The 19,306-nt window shown below is 38.8% G+C and overlaps 3 protein-coding genes across 12 annotated transcripts in view; 2 read left to right on the top strand and 1 right to left on the bottom strand.

Annotated features, from left to right (window-relative positions):
• TUT4 (terminal uridylyl transferase 4) overlaps positions 1-1,777 on the top strand; it is a 50,356-nt gene extending 48,579 nt beyond the window's left edge. For 6 of the 7 annotated variants that reach the window (XM_044429904.1, XM_044429909.1, XM_044429903.1 and 3 more), the window contains exons 29-30: positions 297-473; positions 1,275-1,777. In XM_044429904.1, the coding sequence (XP_044285839.1) occupies positions 297-473; positions 1,275-1,366 (269 nt within the window). In that variant the 3' untranslated portion in view covers positions 1,367-1,777. The remainder of the gene's footprint in view (positions 1-296; positions 474-1,274) is intronic. The other variant, XM_044429908.1, reaches the window with a different exon arrangement.
• Positions 1,778-1,883: 106 nt separating this feature from the next.
• Positions 1,884-19,306, top strand: part of ORC1 (origin recognition complex subunit 1) — a 30,742-nt gene continuing 13,319 nt past the window's right edge. Inside the window, exons 1-6 of one of the 4 annotated variants that reach the window (XM_044429928.1) lie at positions 1,884-2,578; positions 9,799-9,892; positions 10,501-10,628; positions 14,513-14,679; positions 16,877-17,270; positions 18,380-18,665. In XM_044429928.1, the coding sequence (XP_044285863.1) occupies positions 2,575-2,578; positions 9,799-9,892; positions 10,501-10,628; positions 14,513-14,679; positions 16,877-17,270; positions 18,380-18,665 (1,073 nt within the window). In that variant the 5' untranslated portion in view covers positions 1,884-2,574. The other 3 variants (XM_044429929.1, XM_044429927.1, XM_044429926.1) reach the window with 3 other exon arrangements.
• Positions 2,881-9,205, bottom strand: PRPF38A (pre-mRNA processing factor 38A). Its single transcript, XM_044429930.1, has 10 exons — positions 8,979-9,205; positions 7,164-7,323; positions 6,250-6,371; positions 5,862-5,947; positions 5,536-5,646; positions 5,105-5,217; positions 4,978-5,004; positions 4,804-4,901; positions 3,662-3,710; positions 2,881-3,389 (listed from the first exon to the last, which is right to left on the bottom strand). Exons 1-10 carry the CDS (start codon positions 9,106-9,108, stop codon positions 3,347-3,349), a joined length of 939 nt encoding a protein of 312 aa, XP_044285865.1. The 5' UTR covers positions 9,109-9,205; the 3' UTR covers positions 2,881-3,346.

Below are 19,306 nucleotides of genomic sequence, written 5' to 3'. Positions count from 1 at the left end.
AAAATTTAAGATGCCACAAGATTCATGGTTATTTTTGCTGCAAGACTCACATACCTGTCTTCTATAAATTGATGCACTTAACAATAGCTCACAGTGCATATAGCTTATTCTGGGCCTAGTCCTGGAACTGTATCTGTGTTTGTTAGAAAGTAATGATTTATGACTTACGCAGTTAAAGGTTGCATTATTCATTATCAAAGTACAAGTATTGCTACTTGTTGATAAGCTTTTTTGCATTGGAAAATTTTGGGCATTTCATATACATTTTCCTTTTATTTCTTTTAAATGAAAATTAGATCAGAGTTTCCAAGGACAGTTTGGTAAAGCAAATCCTCCGCCTCCTGTTCCTTGGGACCATGCTGCCCCTGCCCATTTTCCTCTCCTTCGAGGGACGTGGCCTTACAATATGTCTCCTAACTACATGCAGCAGGGAAATGCCAGCTATCCATTGAACAAACCTCTTTACCCTCAAGGTACGAGGAGTAACTACATGAAGCAAATTTTCCACGTTTTGGCTAGGTTTTAATTGGGTTTATGCTGTGCCTCTTGAATTATCTATCCTGAAATAATCCAGCTGGAATAAATGAAATAGAAATAAGTACTTTGCAGATAAGCTTTAGAATAAGAGTTAAACATCAGGTTTCTAACACACACTATTTTGAATGTAGTAGGACTTACTTCAGATAAATGATGGTTTTTCTATTAGACAAATCACATCTGAATGTGACTTGCTTCATTTAGGTACCTAGAACAACAGGATTAATACGTCTTTTGGAATTAAATTTATTACATCATTGTTTTCAATTACATCTTGAACTAATGGAGCATTTTCTACACTGTCTGCTAAAGGTTGCAGCCTTTTCTGAAGGAGTATGGAATTTTCCCTGCTTTCTCTATTAGCATATCAAGTATTTGCACTACTCACTTTGTGTATCTTTTAGTAGTGAGTAAGGGATTTCCTCGAATAAAATAGTGTTAACCTAACTTGCAAGAATTATTTGTACTGACGTCTCATACATGGTCCCTATGTATGAGGAACTTAAAAATTCCTGGCTTAATGGCTGTAAAGCCATTTCAAGGAAGGATTTTAAAGAAGCAGTTTAAAGCTGGGGTCCCCCCCCCAACTGAGGCACAATCCACACATATAGAGTATGTCAGTCTGTGTAGCAGCCCTCTGCTTATAAACTACAGGGATTATAAAACCTGTTTTTTAGCCTGCATATTAAATACAGGGGATCCAAGTAGTATCTGAACTGTTATCCATTTTCTTTTAGCTGGCTTACTGATGCAGAACAACCAGCGATTTTCACTTCTGTCTCAAGGACATCCACACTTGAACATGAATTTTATTCAGCAGAAAAAATGAAGTTCAATTAAGGTGATGGGAAGAAATCAGGTTCTGGATGAAATCTTGTTGCAACATGTTTAGATAAGATTATTTAAAACTGTTTTTAACTGTATAATTTGTACATAGATATAAAATATAGTTTTTACCAGTATCACAAGAAAAAGTGATACAAATTTCATCTATTTTATTACCCTATTTTTAAGGGGAACCGTGTTTTATTTTATCTTGATAAACTGTAAAGAGAGTTTTTAAAATTAAGTTGTTTATTTTCTATTAGCTTTATTCATACTTTGGTTCAGACTTTATATCTATTGTTCTAAAGAAATTAGAAAGGGATTTCATGTGTTAAAGATTGTCATTTCTTTACGAAACAATGTAGTGCCAAAAACTTTTTAAAAGGAGAAAATAAAAATGAAAAATCAGAAATTATAAACTAGGCACGCTCTTCTGTTGTATGGGGGTGAATCCAGGATCTGCTTTCTACAGGAGTTTTTCAGTGGGGTCTTCCAGCATGAATGGTGCTTCCAGGGGTGATGCGGGTTGGGAAGGGAGGACTGCTATGGGAAGGATGGGGTCACTCCTCCAATCCAACTGATCCAGTTTAAATTTGGATCCTTACCTAGGTGAAATAGTATCTTTGCATGGACCAACTTACCCTATCTTGAGTGTATAGTATTTCAAGTACTATATTTTTGGTCAGGTTCCAACAATAAGGACTCACATTTGCTTGTGAAACCCAGACATTTTTCGCCTTTGAAATACCTCAGCACAGCTTTTATTTTTCTATGTATCTTTCTTTTTTTATGCGTCTCCATATGTCTGATGTATTTAGATAATCAATGCTAGGGTCTCTGTATTGCAAGGAACACTATACAGCTGACCTTAGCTTCATATTTAGCTGAACTACATTGCCAGGGCTCTAATCCTGTTCACATTATTTCTAAATAAGCTCATTGAACTTCTGTGCTATACAGTAAATAGGTGAATGGATTTATAACTCTGAACTGAAATGCTTTGTTAACCTCAGTATTTCTAAAGACATTCTGCTTTAAATAACAGGCACTACAGTTCAATGAAGCTGTCCACAACCTTAACAGAGGATAGCCTATACATGACAGGAGGAGTGCAGAGGTTAAGATAGCTTCTGTCTTCCTCCTACCATGCAAAACTCTCACAACCACTCCACCCCTGGAAGCTCCATTTGGATTCTTAAAATACCCTGCTGAATGGGTAAGATGTTTGGCCTTAGAACACAAGCAGAGGTTACCTTGTATGCTGGTGAAGCTCCTCTTCTCCCTGCATCCAAAAGGCCATATCTGAGGTTGCTATTGAAGTTGCAGTGAACACGTCTTTCTGCACCAGCTGTACCAATGGGTGAAGGGGGCTCGGAATCTCAGCTCCAACCTTCAAAGTTGCGGAAGTTGGGGTTCAATTATCTTATGGCTGTCTAAACTCTTAACGGCCAAGGACTGTGCCTGTAATCACCTTTGTTGAAAATAGCCATAGTAATTAATTACAGGACACATTTATGCTGTGGTTTACTTATCAAATATTTTAATACAGAAATTACAACAGTAGCTCTCTATCTTCCACACTTACAAATAAATCTCTACAGAATTATGTTCTGCCAACCTTTTGGCTCAGTTAAAATTAGGAATTACATAAAAACAGACAAAAATTATACAAATACTTAAGAAGGCAAGGCTTCCATAATAGGTCTTGCAAGAGTTTAAACAATTCCTTTTCTGTTTTGCTAGGTATTAAATGTAAAGAATTTTAAACCACTTACATCCTAGCATGACACTCCTTTTCTTGTAAAAGGAGCAAGTATGATCAAATATATGCTGAAAGAACTTCCCACTGAGTTAAAGTTATTGAACAATACAATATCGACCAAAAAGCTATTTTTTAAAAAAGATCAGCTGCCACAACAGCTTCTATCTAGCCTGACAATGTCCAAAAAAAAAAAAGTGGGTTTCATTTTTGAACTGTTAAGGGTCATTCATTTCCTCGACGACTCTTCTTATGGCTCTTTTTAGATCTGTAAGAAGAACAAAAGCTGCTCACTATTCAGCTGATGCTCAGGTGCAATCAAAATTCCAAATTTACACAGTGGTAATTCACCATCAGCTACTAAGGCATTAATTGCATTTGTCTATGACAATCGCAGTATCTCACTCAGATATAAACAAGCTGTCTTGAATACACAGTTGGTGAAAAATGTATTATTATGAAGGAAAAGATCTAGCATGAAAATATTTCATGAGCCTTGCTACAATATAATATTTAAGCCACAATACAGGAAGTCTGTACCTTTCTGGGGACTTGGAATGGCTGCGATGTCTGTGGCTACGATGATGCCCTGTTGAGATAAGATTTAAAATCCTTAGTTAGTTTCTGTTCACAATCACTTATGTAGAATCCTCCCAAAACCCCATTCATGTAATGCACAATGGTAAAGAAGGGAATAAATACAGTATTGTAAGTAGTATCTGTGTGGCCAGAAACCAGAACTGGATTGACAGATTATCATCATCATTATCAATGTCATTTCTATGCCACCCAATAGCCAAAGCTCTTTGAGTAGTTCACAGCAATTCGTAACACTAATACAAGAATTAAAAATAGGTAGTAAAATTCAAATACTGTACTTGTACTTTTACTATGTATTTTATAAAGTCTAATATAGAAAATTTTAAAAAGTTTGAGCAAAATCAGTTTCAATAAAAACAGACTTGTTAAAATAGTCAATATTGACAATTATATGCCTTTAAATAGCTGGGAATAAAGGATAGTTGTAATCTGGTGCCCAAGATGTGGTATCAAAAAATTTGTGCCAGGTGGGCCTCAGTAGGGAGAGTGTTCCATAATCGAGAGATCAGCACCAAGAAGGCCCTCTCCCTTTTTGTCTTCCTCTGAGCCTCCCTTGGAGGGGGCAGTGAGAGGAAGGCTTCAGATGTTGAATGTAGTGTCTGGGCAGATTCAGTTTGGAAGAAGCATTACATCAGGTATTGCCATCCCAAACCATGGAAGTCTTTATAAGTTAAAAGCAGCATGCTGAATTGGGCTCAGAAGCATAAAGGTAATCAATGCAGGCAGACCAGAATTTATCTTAAATGTATGGACTGTCTGTTCCCTGTTGTTCATTTGGCTGCTGCATTTTGCTCAATCTGCCACTTCTGAACAGTCTTCAACGGTGACTCAATGTAGAATGCATTGCTGGCTATCCAGTTAGGAGTAGAACCAATCCAGACAGTCATCCCAGAAGGATACCATGGGCAGTGGTATCAAAAACCACCAAAAGATCCAGGAGTACTGGCATGATCACACTCCCCATCTCTCTCTCTCACTAAAGGTCATTGTACCCAGTAGTCAAAGCTGTTTCTATGCCTAAACCAAGAGTGAAATGGATTCCAAATGCCATCCACAACTGCCTTCCTGAGAAACAGAATTACCTGGTGATTTAGATCTTGATCTGTGGCGTCTTTCTCTAGATCTACTTCGGTGCCTCCTTGGGCTCTTACTGCGATGCCTTTCCCGGCGTGGTGATAGACTGATAGGATACAGACTATTAGAAAAAAGGTTGTGCAATTTTAAGATAGCAAATAGAAGCCTAGTCAGTTTCTTACCTTCTCCTCTTCGGTGATCGGCTTCGCCTAAAAACAGGAAGCAGAGAAAAATGTAATTGTAACTCTGCAATTGATTTAGGTCTAGCATTATGTTGGTTAAAGTATTTGAAAATTTCCTAAATGTTACCTCCTAGGAGATCTGCTTCGGCTTCTCCTGTAACGCAGGGTTGGAGACCTGCGAGGTTTATCTAGATCTCTGTAGCCTCTTCTCCTGTGATCAGGTGAGGGAGCTCTTTCCAGCTGAAAAAACATTACAGATGAAATATCACCAAAAATTGCAAAAAGCAGTATACAATAGCTAAACAAAAGGAAATCAAACAATTATTCAATAAAATGCACAAACAAGAATCAACCATTTTAGGGAAAGCAAAACAAATTATGATTTAAGTGTTGTCAGCTATAGCTAAAGCCAGTTTTTGAACTCATTAGCAAATGACCACCATACAAGAAATAATCACTCAATAAATACATAGGTTGCTTGCACCACACAGTGAATACAAGAGTACTGTGCTATTGAAGAGGCTCTCAAGACCAGAATGAGGATGCAAACATTCAAACCTTTTCATCCTCCTCTTCCTCATCCTCACTAGACTCCACATCATCCATATCCTCTTCCAAAGCACTAATCCGTGGCTCTAGTTGTTCAGCTTCTTCTAGAACGTATCGTTTCTAAAGAGAACCAAACATTTTGTTACTTCGGGCAGTACTTAACTGCACAAAGTGTTGCATCATACATTCATAATTCTTCTGTGGAAATGAGGAGGGTACTGCTTTTTCAAATTTGAAGTTTGGTTACTATTTTGTAAAGTGTAGGTACTTCCTACAACCACAATATTTTGATATCTGATATTTGGTTTGTAATATATACTGCAAACATTACACACCTGTAGTCTGGGTAAAATGATATCACAAACACGCTCATCATGAAGTAGTTGATCAATGAATTCGTCCACGTGCATTAGCTCAAACTCTGGAAAATAACAGTCATGGCTTTTTAGAAGGGGATACCATTCTCAATAAACAAGTATGACTAAAACTGCAAAAATCATTTACTTATATTGTCCAAATAAAACAGTACAAATGAAGGAATCAAAGACCTTTCTGATATGCTTCTCTTCAAAAAACTGCCTTGTTTTTAAATAATGAGCCAAGCATTCCCAAGCAAATGGTTTGTTTGATATGAAGCACCAAGACTACAGCACTATAACGAACATAACTATTATGAATCATGAAGTGGGGCAAGAGCCAGTAACAGAAAGTCAGATTACTTACCTCCATTTCTATTTTGACTTTTTATTTTTCGATAATCATTGTACAATGGTTCAAGATATTTGTAACAGTCTATGGCAGTACCAGTCAGTCTCATATACAATGCTCCCAGCAACCTCACATATCTGGAAAATTAGCAAAAGTAGTTTAGAATCTTTATTGCTTTTTCTAATAAAGCAGTGATGGGAAACTTGTAAGCCAAAATATCTAGAGGATAATGAATCCCATCATTCCACTGTGGTGTAATGGTTAAGAGCATGGGACTGAGACTCAGCTGATCTGGGTTCTAGTCCCTGATCAGCCATGGAGTCAGCTGAATGACATAGGTTGGGCTGAGAATCTGTGACTAGCCCTACCTCACAGGGTTGTTGGGATAAGAATGAGAACAGGAAGGAGAGAATTATGTAAGCCACTTGAAGTTCTATGTAAGAAAAAAGAGGGATATAAATCTTATAAATAAATCATTCCTCCACACTGTGTTAGAGATGGCAATGTGGAGGACAGGGAAATCCTGTTGCAGACTTCCAATCCTGTGAGGGGTGCATCCAACTCAGAAATATTGGAAACAAACTTTTCATGAGCCTAACAACTGCAGTTATTTTCATTTATGTAAATATTGGGTCTTCAAACTGCTGTTTGATACATTCCATATAAAGAAAGTGGTGTTATGTCCACAGAATCACCCTAAACTAGGTAGACACACACACATTGGGAAAAGAATCCCTGTAAGTCCTGAGTTAAGAACCCTGCACAGTGAAGGTAATGGTCGAACAGCAAAGAAAAAAAATGTGTAGACACAATAAAATGATTCTTAATATTAATCAAATCACTTACAAAGTACTACTAAAGGCTCTCCTTTTTCCTTTACTGATACTTTTAAAACCACATCTCCATAGCAAAATTATATTTTCACTTACTTGAAGTCTTCATTCTTTATAAATTCAACAATGATGTCCTTCTCAGGCTGTATCTGCAACATCTTCAAGGTCAAGCACAAGAATGGTGTAGGCTTGATGTTTCCACCATAAACTCCACCAGTATATCTCAGTTCCATAGCTTTATCCACAACCAGTTCAGCTACAATCAAAGTTACATGAAATTCATTCATATTTTGAAATTAAACTAGGCTAACTGCTTGTGTTTAATCAGAACTTCACTTAGAAGTTGAACAATAGCAGTAAGCCAATCTATCTAGTAAGTTTGCTACTAGAAAATATTGTGATGGTTATGAAATTTAAGATACTTCCAGATGATTTCATCATGCAATTGCCTGCCTTAATCACAGTATTAAAAACACAAGAAAAGCCATGCTGTATCAGACCAGTTTAACAGAAGGAGAGTACAGTTATCGACAACTTCATTTGACATTGCAATTTCCATTCTCCCACCTTGGAGACACTTCATAACCCCTTTTGGTTTTAATCACCCTACATGGTTTGGTGGCATCCACAAACTTCACTATCTCATTGCTCACTGCTAGGTTGACAAGGAAATCTGGAATCCTAAGGGATCTTACTGGTTACGTTACTCCATTGGGAGAGATTACCATTTATTTCCACTCTCAGCTTGCTACAGTTTAACAAGGTACTGATCCATTAGAGGACCCCACTGCCATCTCATATTCCATGACTGCTAACTGCTCAGGAGTCTTTGGTGAGGAATTTTATCAAAAGACTTTTGGAAGTGCAGGCATGCAATATCTTCTGGATCATCCCTGTCCTTGTTTAAGTGTGCAAGACTGGGACTCAGATCTAGGTTCTAGTATACTCCTCAGTCAGCTATGGAGCTCACTGTGTGTCTTTGGACAAGTAAGAGACTCTAAGCCCAACCTACCTCACTGAGAAGTTATGAGGACAGGACTGAGAGGAGGAGGAAAATTATGTAAGCCATCTTGAGTTTCTTGGAAGGAAAAAAAAGTGGGTTATAAAATAAATGTGAGACGTGTCTTATCTTTGTATAAGACATGCTGATTGTTTGGTCCTATATTGCTTTCAACCAATTTACCCAGAACAGACTTTAATTGGATTGGAATTCCCTTTTTAAAAAGTGATGGTACAAGGGTCATTTTCTAGTCCTCTGCTCCAGAGGCTGATCTTAGGTTAAATACTTTTATATGAAGGTCAGTAATTTCATATTTGAGCTCTTTAAGAACTCTTATGATGGATATCATCTGGACTTGTAACTTATTAACTTTAAATGTATCACATTTCTGAGAATGGTTTAACCTGGAGTCCTGCACTGAGCAGGGGGTTGGACCTGAGGGTCTTCTTGGCCTCTTCGAAATCTACTGTTCTATGATTTGGTGATTTTTTTTAATCACTATCTCGATTAATTCCTCAGACTCCCTTCCTGAATCCTCAAGTTCAGAGCAGATGAAAGGAATTTAGCTTCTCTGCAATCTCCTTATATTCCTTTAGTGCCTCTTTAATTCCATTGCCAACTGCCTCTCTGGTTTACTGCTGGTTTCTGCTGCTGCATAGTGTTAGCTTTGAGCATGGTTTTAAAATCCCTGTTCAGTTATGGTTGTTTTATACAAATCTCTTGTCTCTTAACTTACCTCATCAGGTGGCTACTAAGGCTACAATAAACTTGCTACCCAGGATTCCTCAGAACAGCCTACCCTACCAATGCAGAGAGATGCAGCCGCAAACTGCCTCACACAGCATCGGTCCCCTTCCCTCTCTCCCGTTTTTCCCGCCCTGCCCACAGCTGTTCAAACAGCTAAATCGCACCGGTGAGGCCGAAACATTCTTCTTTCCAGTACTTAGACTCATAGATGCGGGTGCGAATGATCTTCTCCACCAAGTACTGCGGGTTGGTGCCGTGGATGCTGTGCGCATCTTTTACTGTCCGGTTTGCCATAGCCCGGCCTGGGGCCGATTTCTACGCGCAGAGGGCTAAAAGGAGACGCGAGAAAGGAAAGGAAAAAAAGAAACGCTTCGAAACGAACAGGCCGCCGAACCTCTGCACTAAGGGACAGGCCCCATTTCACTTCCGCTCGGGGTTTACTTCCTCCCAGAAGGAAGCGCGGCCGGCAGCCCGACATTTCCGCCCTGCCATTTACCGCCTTTTGCAGCCTTCGAAGAACCGGAACAAACATGGCGGCCGTAATCGTAATTCTTGAGGGCGTCTCTGCCTTGATTTCCGGGGCGGGGCGGCCCAGGTTTGGCGCGAAGTTTCATCCTGACTGGGGCGGAAGGGAAGTCAGTCGTTTCGCCGAGGCCCCCACGCGTCCCCTGCCCAGCCAGATTAGTCGGGCTGGAAGAGTGGAGCGGAATCGCTCGTGACCGAGTTACTTCAGAGGTGGAATCGGGTACGGAATAGGAGGCTTAGGTCGGAGGGCTGTCGCGGCTCGGCAGGGAGGTTGCAGATCCGTCCGCCCTGTACATGCTGCCCTGTACTCAGCTAGTTGTGCTTTCTCGGAGCATCGCACTTGAGGAAAAAGACTGGTCTAGAAATCGCGAATCAATCCCCCTTAGCAAAAAGTAGTCTCTTTGCTCTTGGAAGCGCTGCGGAATGCAGGAATGATCTCATATTCTTGTCTCTCCACAGAAATCATGAATAGAAGAACCCAAAGAAAACGTATCTATTCTTGGTTGGGAAAAGCTATCCGTATAGACAAGCAATTGCAGATCTCACATTATAGGTGTGTATCTGGCTGTTAAGGGATAGACTGTGTAGCAGGCTTATAAATCTGCAGTAAAGATAGATGAGCAATAAGTGAAGCAAATCTACCTTTCGCATTTGGGTGGCATTTTTACTGTTTTTGCTGTTGTTACTGTGCATAGTGCTTTTCTAAGTAAGTACCATAGATAGGAGCAGGAAATAGTTTTCACTTTGATGGAGGGGAGAAATAGAGTTGGCTGTGACAACTCTAGTTGGTTATAAACCCCAAAATCAGAAGTGTTCTCAAGTGCCTAATAAAATGTAGGGGCACAATCCCCTAAAGGCATCAATTGTAAGCCCCCAAATTTGGAAGCTTACAGTCATTCTGTGCAAAGCAGGGCAAGTGGCAGAGTTGATCTCTTTGCCATCCCAGCCTGCAATTTTCTCTGTTAGTTAGAAAGGAAAGAGTTCAAGATTAGACTTTCATAAAATGTGATGCCCTGGGGGAGGAGGGATGGAAAAATTCAAGGAAAAACATTTTCCCACAGATTTTTTTCTAGGCTTTCACATCTCTAGTTCATTCAACATTGGTGGTATCTATTAATGGAAAAGAACATTCAATACATTTATAGTCTCATTTTTTTTTAGGGGACTGGATATTAAAGATGGAAAACATGACACTGAGGTCCACATTTTCCCTGGAGAGTTTATTTTAGTTGAAGGTGAGAATGTGGATCAGGTCTCTGTAGCCAGACTTGAAAAACTATACGAAAATGGTAAGTTTTTCTTTGTATTTACCCATTCATTGCATATTTATTTTCCCAGTGCTAATTAAGATGGCTTATACCAGATATTTGTTTAATTTAAAACATGGCTTAACATTTAAGACACAAAGATTCTAAGTGGCCTCTGTAAGACTACAATTTTTTGCTAAATATTAATGTTAGGATTATAAAACAGTACCTGTGGCACAAAAGATCCTTGAACCCCAAGCAAGATAAAGATACTCAGCACAATTTTAAAACATCAAACAAATATGTTAATTTATTTTATTTATACATAGTGTGTGTAACATTTTTTCATCCTCTGCAAAATATAACTTAGAAAAGGAATAAGTAGTCAAGGAGATTTAACTGTGGAAGTTACCATTTAATATTTATTAATTTAAATATTTATTAATTTATTGCATTTGTATGCTGCCCCCTAGCCAGAGGTTCTCTGGGCAGCTCACAGTGCAGTCATAAAATACAGATAAAATATTTTGTTTTGAATCCAATAAGTAATGTTTAAAAAAGAACTCAGTTAAAATACAGTGGAGAAAACAGCACTAACAGTGCCCAAAAATAGTCTTCAAAAACCAGTCTTCTAGGAAGCAAGCTAGACTATAAAACACGTGGTCCTTGATGTCTGTATACTAATGCCTGGAGGATGGGAAACAACAGCACATACCTGAATATTTAATTCAAGGGGCAAATAACAGGTGTAAGTGAAACTTGATAGGATGATTCCCATGATTGGAATTCAGCAACTGAAGGATATAACTTACTCAAGAAGAACAGAAAGGGAGGTAGGCTCACATTGTATGTTAAAGATAACACATCTCTGCCCAGAAATAAAGGAGGATGAACTTAGTATCCCCATAGTGAACATCTGGATTAATATAAATGGAGCAAGGAATAAAAGGAGCACCATGATTGGAAACTTACTGAACACTGAGTCAAGGAGAAGGCAAGAAAGCAAATTGCCAATGTTTCAAGGAGGCATGATGTCATAGTTATGGGGGACTTCTGACATCAGTTGGGAGAGAAAGTCTGCCAAACATGGCCCCTGCCTAACATGTGTTGCTGACAACTTCCTGTTACAGAATGTGGAGAAAAGAACTAGAGGAATGGGTATCCTTGACTTGATTCTAACCAGCATGGAAAACCTAGTGGACAAAGCAGCAGTTATGGGAACTCTGGGGAAAACTGACCATACCATACTTGAAATCTTGTTTCTAAAGAAAGCAAAAGCCAAATGTAGTTGAACATGTACCCTGGGTTTCGAGAGGTCAATTTAACAAACTCAGAACAATGATAACCAAAGTCTCATTGCAAGTGACTCTTATGGGAAAAGGAGTCCAAGATGGGTGGGAAATCTTAGAAAAGGAAATTCTAAAAGCACAACTACAGACAGTTCCAATAAGGGTAAAGTGAAGAAGACAACAGAGAAAACCCATGTGGTTTCACAAAAACAATGATCTGAAAACAGAAAAAGTACGTGTATATAAAGTGGAAGGAAGGCCAGGCTACAAAGGAAGAATACAGACAGGTAGCATAGAATTGCAGGGAAGGTGTCAGGAAGGCTAAACTGAGTAATGAACTGATGCTAGTGAGGATAACAAAGGCAACAAAGTCACCTTCAGTTATGTCCAAAGTAAAAGGTTGATTAAAGAAAAGTGAGTTCAGCTATTTGATGTAGATGGCAAAATGATAACAGATGACAAAGAAAAGGCAGTAGTACTGAATGGCTATTTTGGCTCTGTCTTCTCCCAGAAAAAAGATGTAGGGCATCCTTGACAAAAAGGGGAAGTTCAAGCTGAACGGGCAGGATAGAAGCTCAAGATTGATAGGCAAATAGTCAAGGATCAACTAATTAGTTTGGATGAGTTCAGATCTCCAAAACCCAGTGAACTCCATCCTAGAGTAATAAAGGAACTGGCAGAAGAACTACTGTAGTACTACTTTCAGAACTACTGTATTATCTTTGAAACCATGGAGGACAGGGTAGTGCTAGATCAGCCTTTCCCATCCTTCTGCCTTCCAGACACATTTGGACTGCAACACCCAGAATCCCCAGTCAATGGCCCTGCTGGATGGGTATTCTGTGAGTTGTGGTCCAAATGCCTCTGAAGGCCACCAGGTTGGGGAAGGCTGTGCTAGTTGACTGAAGAAGGGCTAATGTTATATCCATCTTCAACAAGGGAAGAAAGGAAGAACCTGACAACTACAGACCAGTAGGTTTGACATCAATCCCTGGGAAAATTGTGGACTGAATTATAAAACATCCAGTCTGCACTGATTGAAAACAATGCACTGATTACTAGAAGCTAACATGGATTTATCAAGAACTAATCCTGTCAGACTAATCTGATTTCATTTTTTGATTGGGTATCCTCCCTAATGAACAGTGGGAATTCTGTGGATGTTATATGTCTTGGCTTCAGCAAAGCTTATGACAAAGTGCCCCATTATATCCTGATTAGCCAACTAGCTAAAAGCAGGCTAGATCTAACAGGTGGGCATACAGTTGACTACAGAATCAAACTGGAAGTGTGCTCATCAGTGGCACCTTACCAAACAGAGGAGAGGTAATGAGTTAGAGTACTGCAGGATTCGGTCCTGGGCTCAGTGCTCATCAGCATTTTTATTAATGACTTGGATAAGGAAGTGCAGAGAGTGTTTATCAGATCTGCAGATAACACAAAATTGGGTATGGTAACTAATATCCTGGAAGACACAAGCAAAATTCAAAGTGATCTTGATAGGTTGGGGAGCTGGGCTGAGAGCAATCAAATGACATTCAAGATGGAAACCAAATGCATTGTTACAAGGTGTGGTGATACTTCGCTCAACAATACTATAAGCAAGAAGGATCTTGGAATAGTTGTAGACAAAAGATGAACATGAATCAACAATATAATAGGGCTGCAAAAAAGGCAAATGCTATTTTGGGCTGCATTAGAACTTTCACTTCCAAATCATGTGGAGTACTGGTTTTCCTCTACTCAGCACTAGTTGGGCATCATAGAACTGCATCCAGTTCTTAGCACCCCCAGTTTTAAGAAAGGTGCAAACAAACTGAAAAGGGTTCAGGGGAGAACAATAAGGATGATCCAGGGACTAGAAACAAAGCCTCTGAGGAGAGATGGAAACAATTGGACATGTTTAGTTTGGAGAAGAGAAGTCTGAAGGGAGATATGATGGCATTCTTCAAGTAGGTGAAAGGTTGTCAGACAAAGGAGCACCAGGGTCTCTTCTTGATTATCCCAGAGTGTAGGACACAGACTAATGGGCTCAAGTTACAGGAAGCTAGGCTCAGGCTGAACATCAGGAAGAACTCTAATATTCTATGAGTCGGCATAATATAAACAATAAATAATATAATACAATAAATAGCACAGGTTGTATAAAATCTAATATATTAGTTGTGAATATTTATTTTGAGATGTTTCCATATTGGATACAAGGCAGCTTTAATCATGTTTTTAATACTGTATGTTTTTAAGTTACGTGGTTGTCAAATAGATTTGGATAGACTTTACTGTTAAAGAAATTACTTTAAAACAGTAGAAGGTGAGTAAGCCTTTCTTCACTAGATGAATAAAGTGGACAACTAACCATGAAAAAGTTGGTTCTTTGGAAGGTACGAGGTGAGTGCTGACTGCTTGATATGACAAGAGCATGCATTCCAAGAAAATTTCTGAAAAAAATCTTTGCAACACTTCGGCAAGTGCATAAAATTTCCTTGGTGAGCTAGTTGATATGGTAAGGTTTTACTGAAGATATAAAATGAAAAACTGCTACTTGCTGTCACTCAGATTTATTGAACAAAAAACATTCTTCAGCTAAATTGCTTCAACTACTCTTGCTCCAGCTCTTAATTGTATTTTCTATTCTAGGTACTCAGGAAAAACATGCAGTTGTGGAATGGTTTTCTCACATTGCTGAAATACCTCTCAGTCAACAAATGTCTTTGGGACAAGAAGATTCTCGGGAGATATTTTTGAATGAAAAAGCTGACTGGAATACTGATATATGTGTTACATCTATTATTAGTAAGATAATGGTATGTACACATACTCATATGTTGGAAGAGAGGAGAACATTCCTTGTAAACCTTTTAAAACATTAAATTTTGCATGGGTCCATAACAACATGTACAGGAAGCACCATTACAGTTGCTCTTTTTTCCTGAAACCCTGTGTTCCTGAAGCCAGTTGAATAACACTGCTGCTTGCAAAACAGTGCAATATTTGTTGAAACATTCAAGAAGTCTGCAGGCTGAAATATCACTACAATTATAGACTGGACTTTAGCGATGAAAGTAGAGGTCTATCCCACTTGCAAGTCTTAGAATATCATTTCAGCAGTAGTGTTACCTGCTGCCTTTTGTTACATTGCAGCTAATCTGGAACCTTAGGACAGGTAGTTTAACTGCATTTTTACATTTAATTTGTGATCATTCATTTATAAATAGGTAGTGTTTGTTCAAAACTTTCTGAACAACTGCTAAAGCAAGTGTGGCAGCAGTTTAGAATAGACTCTCTCAACTTGGTGCCCACCAGATATGCTTGATTGTGAGTTCCATAATTCCCAACCAGATGATGGGAGCTGAAATCCAACACATCTTGAAGACACCAGTCTGATTAGATTAAATGAACATAGATTTTTTCCAAAAATTATTTTTAATCCAAGTACAAGTTTACTTCCACTTTAACCCGATTTAGAAAAACTGCATGTAGCAGATACAGTTTTAGGGTTCTTCATTTCACAGTGGAGTGAACAAATTTTTTAAAAATGGTACCTACAGTAGCACATGTGTGCATTGTCTAAAACCAGAGCTTTCTTTTGAAACACTTACGGAATGCGCTCCCCAGGGAGGTCCGCCTGGCGCCATCGTTATTTGTTTTTCGGCGCCAGGCCAAGACCTTTTCATTTAAACGATATTTTAATAATTGTTAATTTTACTTATGGGTTTTAATCATTATACCAGGATGTTTCTAGTTTTTATATGTATTTGTATAGTTATTTATTTACTTGTTGGAAGCTGCCCTGAGGCTTATGTGAAGGGGGTGGCATACAAGAATTCCAAATAAATAAATAAATAAATAAAGTAAGTATTTTTCATGTAGAAATATCAATTAAGAGTCAAAGGTGAAAGAAACATTGGCTGATTAATATAAACAGTCCTAGATGCATAGTATGATAACTACAAATAACTGGTATAAAATCCAGCCATTTAATTATAAAGTTGGGATTTCAATTTTCATTGTTTGATTATTTACTATTTTCAGAATGGTTTTGATTAATGTTTTGAGGTCATAGGGAGTGAAAATATCTTCTCATGCCTGATATTTTGTTTTACTTTAAACAATAACCTTAGAGGTTTAACACAGCTTTGAAGATTAGGTTAACATTTGAACTACGGTATTTGCCACCACAAAAAGTAGTGTAAGCTGACAAGTTAGATGTTTTTAAAAGGGCATTTGACACATTAACCGATGATAAGGGTATCTGTTGCTATTAGTCCTAATCGCTATGTGTTACCTTCAGCATTAGAGGCAATATGCTTATACAGTGGTACCTTGGCTCACAAAATGCCTCAGTTTACGACCAAATCAGCTCACGAACAGTAATTCATAAAAATTTTGCAGCAGGTCACAAACTCTGCATTGGGTGACGATCGCGAGTGCGCCACCTTCCCTGCACGGGCACGATCACAGTTGTGCTGGGCGGTAGATGGCCGCAATTGCACCTGTGTTCCTTGCCCAAGCGCGCCCACACCCACCTCTCTTCACCCACCCCACACAATCGCTGCGGGTGGGGGGGAGATGGCCGCGATCTTTGTTGTTCTTTGTCACCTTGCTTCAATTTTTTGTGAGTAAAAAAAATAATTCCAGAACGGATTAACTTTATTTACAGTGACCCTTATGGGGAAATTTGACTTGGCTCACGACCAGTTTGGGTCATGACCAGAGTCCTGGAATAGATTAAGTTCGTGAGCCAAGGTACCACTGTATATACCAGTTGCTTTAAAAAAAAAAAAACCAGCTAGAAGGATGTTATTGGACTTAAATCTTGACTTTAAGGTTTCCTCTGGTCAGTTGCTCAACCTCTATGTGAACAAACTGCTAAACTATATAAACCCTTGCTCTCACACAGTATGGCTGTTCTTACATTTTGATTACATCATGTTTTCAGTATTCTTTAGGTAAAAATCTGTTTTGAATTAAAACACTTCTGGTATTTTGCTAATTTTCTAGGTTGTCCCATTGACCCCATATGAAGCTTTGCCATCTGTGCCAAAGGGTGAAGAAATTTTCTTTATACGCAAATCTTGGGATGGAAAAAAGCTTAAACCACTGCCACCTAGCTTATTGGCAGAGTTGAAAGATTCCGTTAAGATGAAGACTAAAGACTTGAGCCTTACAACTGAGTATCACTTGGCTTCCTCGCATGCTATTCACTCTCCCAAAGTAGAAACTAAGAAGGTCGCTCAGAGTACCAAAAACAGCAAGAATGGCATAACAGAAATAGAATCCAGACACTCAGCCTCCAGGTCTTCCCTTTCTAAGCAAAGACATTCCCAAAGAGTTGGCAATGGCAGTGGCACCCCAGGAGCAAAGAAAAAACTACAGCTTAACAGTATGTTGAACAGTATGTTTCCAAATAATTTTGCACATAAACATTATGGTTTGCAAAAACATTGCTAGATGATAGCTCTGGAAGCTGGCAATGAGCCATATGTCTAATGTGGTGGGTTAGAAATCTAATAAATAAATATAAATATTTATGCATTTTACCCCATTTTTCTCTTCCAAAAAGAGTTGCTCAAAGTGGCTTGCAAAATATTAAAAGCATAAAGTCAGTAGATCATTAAAACATTAACAAGCTAAAAGCAGCAGCAAAATCCTAAATTAATAGTGAATAACTACAATTGTACAACAGCAGAGTCAGATGCTTTTTATTGTGAAAGTGTCAGAGAAAATTTTATGACATATTACTGAAATTATGAACTAATTACTAAATACTGCCCTTCCACAGATGCCAAAATGGCAAAAACTTTTGGTGATCAGAGGGGAGGGGTGGAGAAGACAGAGGTTCTGGGATACATGCCAAAGCTGGTTGGAAGGCTGCTAAAGAGAATAACCCACCATGAGTTTGATCATCTGCTGTGCTTATTGTGGACTGCTTAGTAAACAATGAAAATATCACAGCTTATTTGCAGGGTGGATTAGTGTGACATGCAAACATGCCCATAGTCTGGTTTTATATCTGTTCAATTTACAAATAAAACGTACAAAATAGTTTTTAATTTTGTAACACAATCTGTACCAGATTAGAGTAGTTCTTTCTTAATTTGCAAATGATACAAAATTCACTGCTATTTTTTGTGTATTTCCAAGGGTGCAAATGAAACTGCTGTTTTTCTATAGGTGTAAAATGAGTATAAGAGGTTTCTAAACTGTTTTTACCTTTCATTGGCTGGACATACAAGCAGAAATATTAAGGTAGTGTTAGTGATGAGCAATGCTATGAAACAAATATGTTAAGTAAAAGAGGAAAAGCATATGCATGTTTTGACCCAAACAATTGAACTCCAAACAATAGCATAACCTTCCAGGTTTAAAGCTGGTCTGTTTTGTGTTGCTAAATGCTTTCAACTGAAATGTAACCTTTAGTTAGGTTGACTTCTATGGTTCAAAATTAATTCAAACCATTACCTAATAAGCACCACTAAAAATCTACATTGATATGTTTTTAAGGCCCTAGAAAATCTCCCAGAGGCACGTTTGCTAAGCAAGACAAGGCTGACCTTTTAGACAATGATTTCACCGAGCCTGTAGAACGATCAGTCCTGAAACGGAAAGTGACATTCAATGGCATCAAAGGTTCTCCTCCAAAAATATCGTGTGATAGTGATGAAGAAGATCTGTTTCTAGACATCAGACCACTGGAAGACCATTCTGAAGGAAAAAACAGACATCTATCACCGTTCCGGAGGATACAAGGCTTCACTGGGACTTCTGCTATGAAATACAGCACCACAGAGTAAGTAGCAGCATCATGTCACAGGGTTATAGGAATCTTATTTGATACTGAGCCAGGCTATGGACTCATCTAACTCAGTACTGAGCCACAGCCCCACCCAAAACCTTATGTGTGGCCATTGGCATGACACTTGGGCTTGTCACTTAAAAAGCCACACATGGTAGCTTCCTTGTCCCAGGGACCATAGTGTGGCCAACAGATGATCAGGTACATCATGGCTCCTCTCCACTTGGTCTTCCTGCAGATATCCCGAGAAATACTGCAGGAGAATCAAGGTCCTCTGCTCCTCCTCCATGGACATGGCATTTCTAGCTCACCACAGCTGGGAAAAAACAGGTTTTGGTGAACACAGAAATAGTCTGGAGCCCTCCTTTGCAAACCTAATGGGGGCATCATGTCCATGATTCCCCCTTGGTAATTAGTTTAATGGTCTCTTTTGTGCAAAAAAAGTGCTCTTGCACGCTCACACTTGCCAAACTGTTCTGTTCAAATGTGGCAGGTAGGATTCAAAAGCAGGAGCCTCTGTGCTAGCTACTCTCTAGGATAGTTGGCTGCTGGCCAACATCTGTAGTTCCCCACCCTCTTCAGTGCCTAGCACAGGCTGCAGGCAAGTATTCTCCCCTCCCTACATTCATTCATTT

The sequence above is a fragment of the Varanus komodoensis genome, unplaced genomic scaffold (assembly GCF_004798865.1).
Source record: "Varanus komodoensis strain SLA01 unplaced genomic scaffold, ASM479886v1 scaffold20_1, whole genome shotgun sequence".
In the NCBI taxonomy this organism is placed as follows: domain Eukaryota; kingdom Metazoa; phylum Chordata; class Lepidosauria; order Squamata; family Varanidae; genus Varanus; species Varanus komodoensis.
The sequence above is the reverse complement of the archived record's forward strand: the minus strand, read 5'-3'. Positions and strand labels throughout refer to the sequence as shown.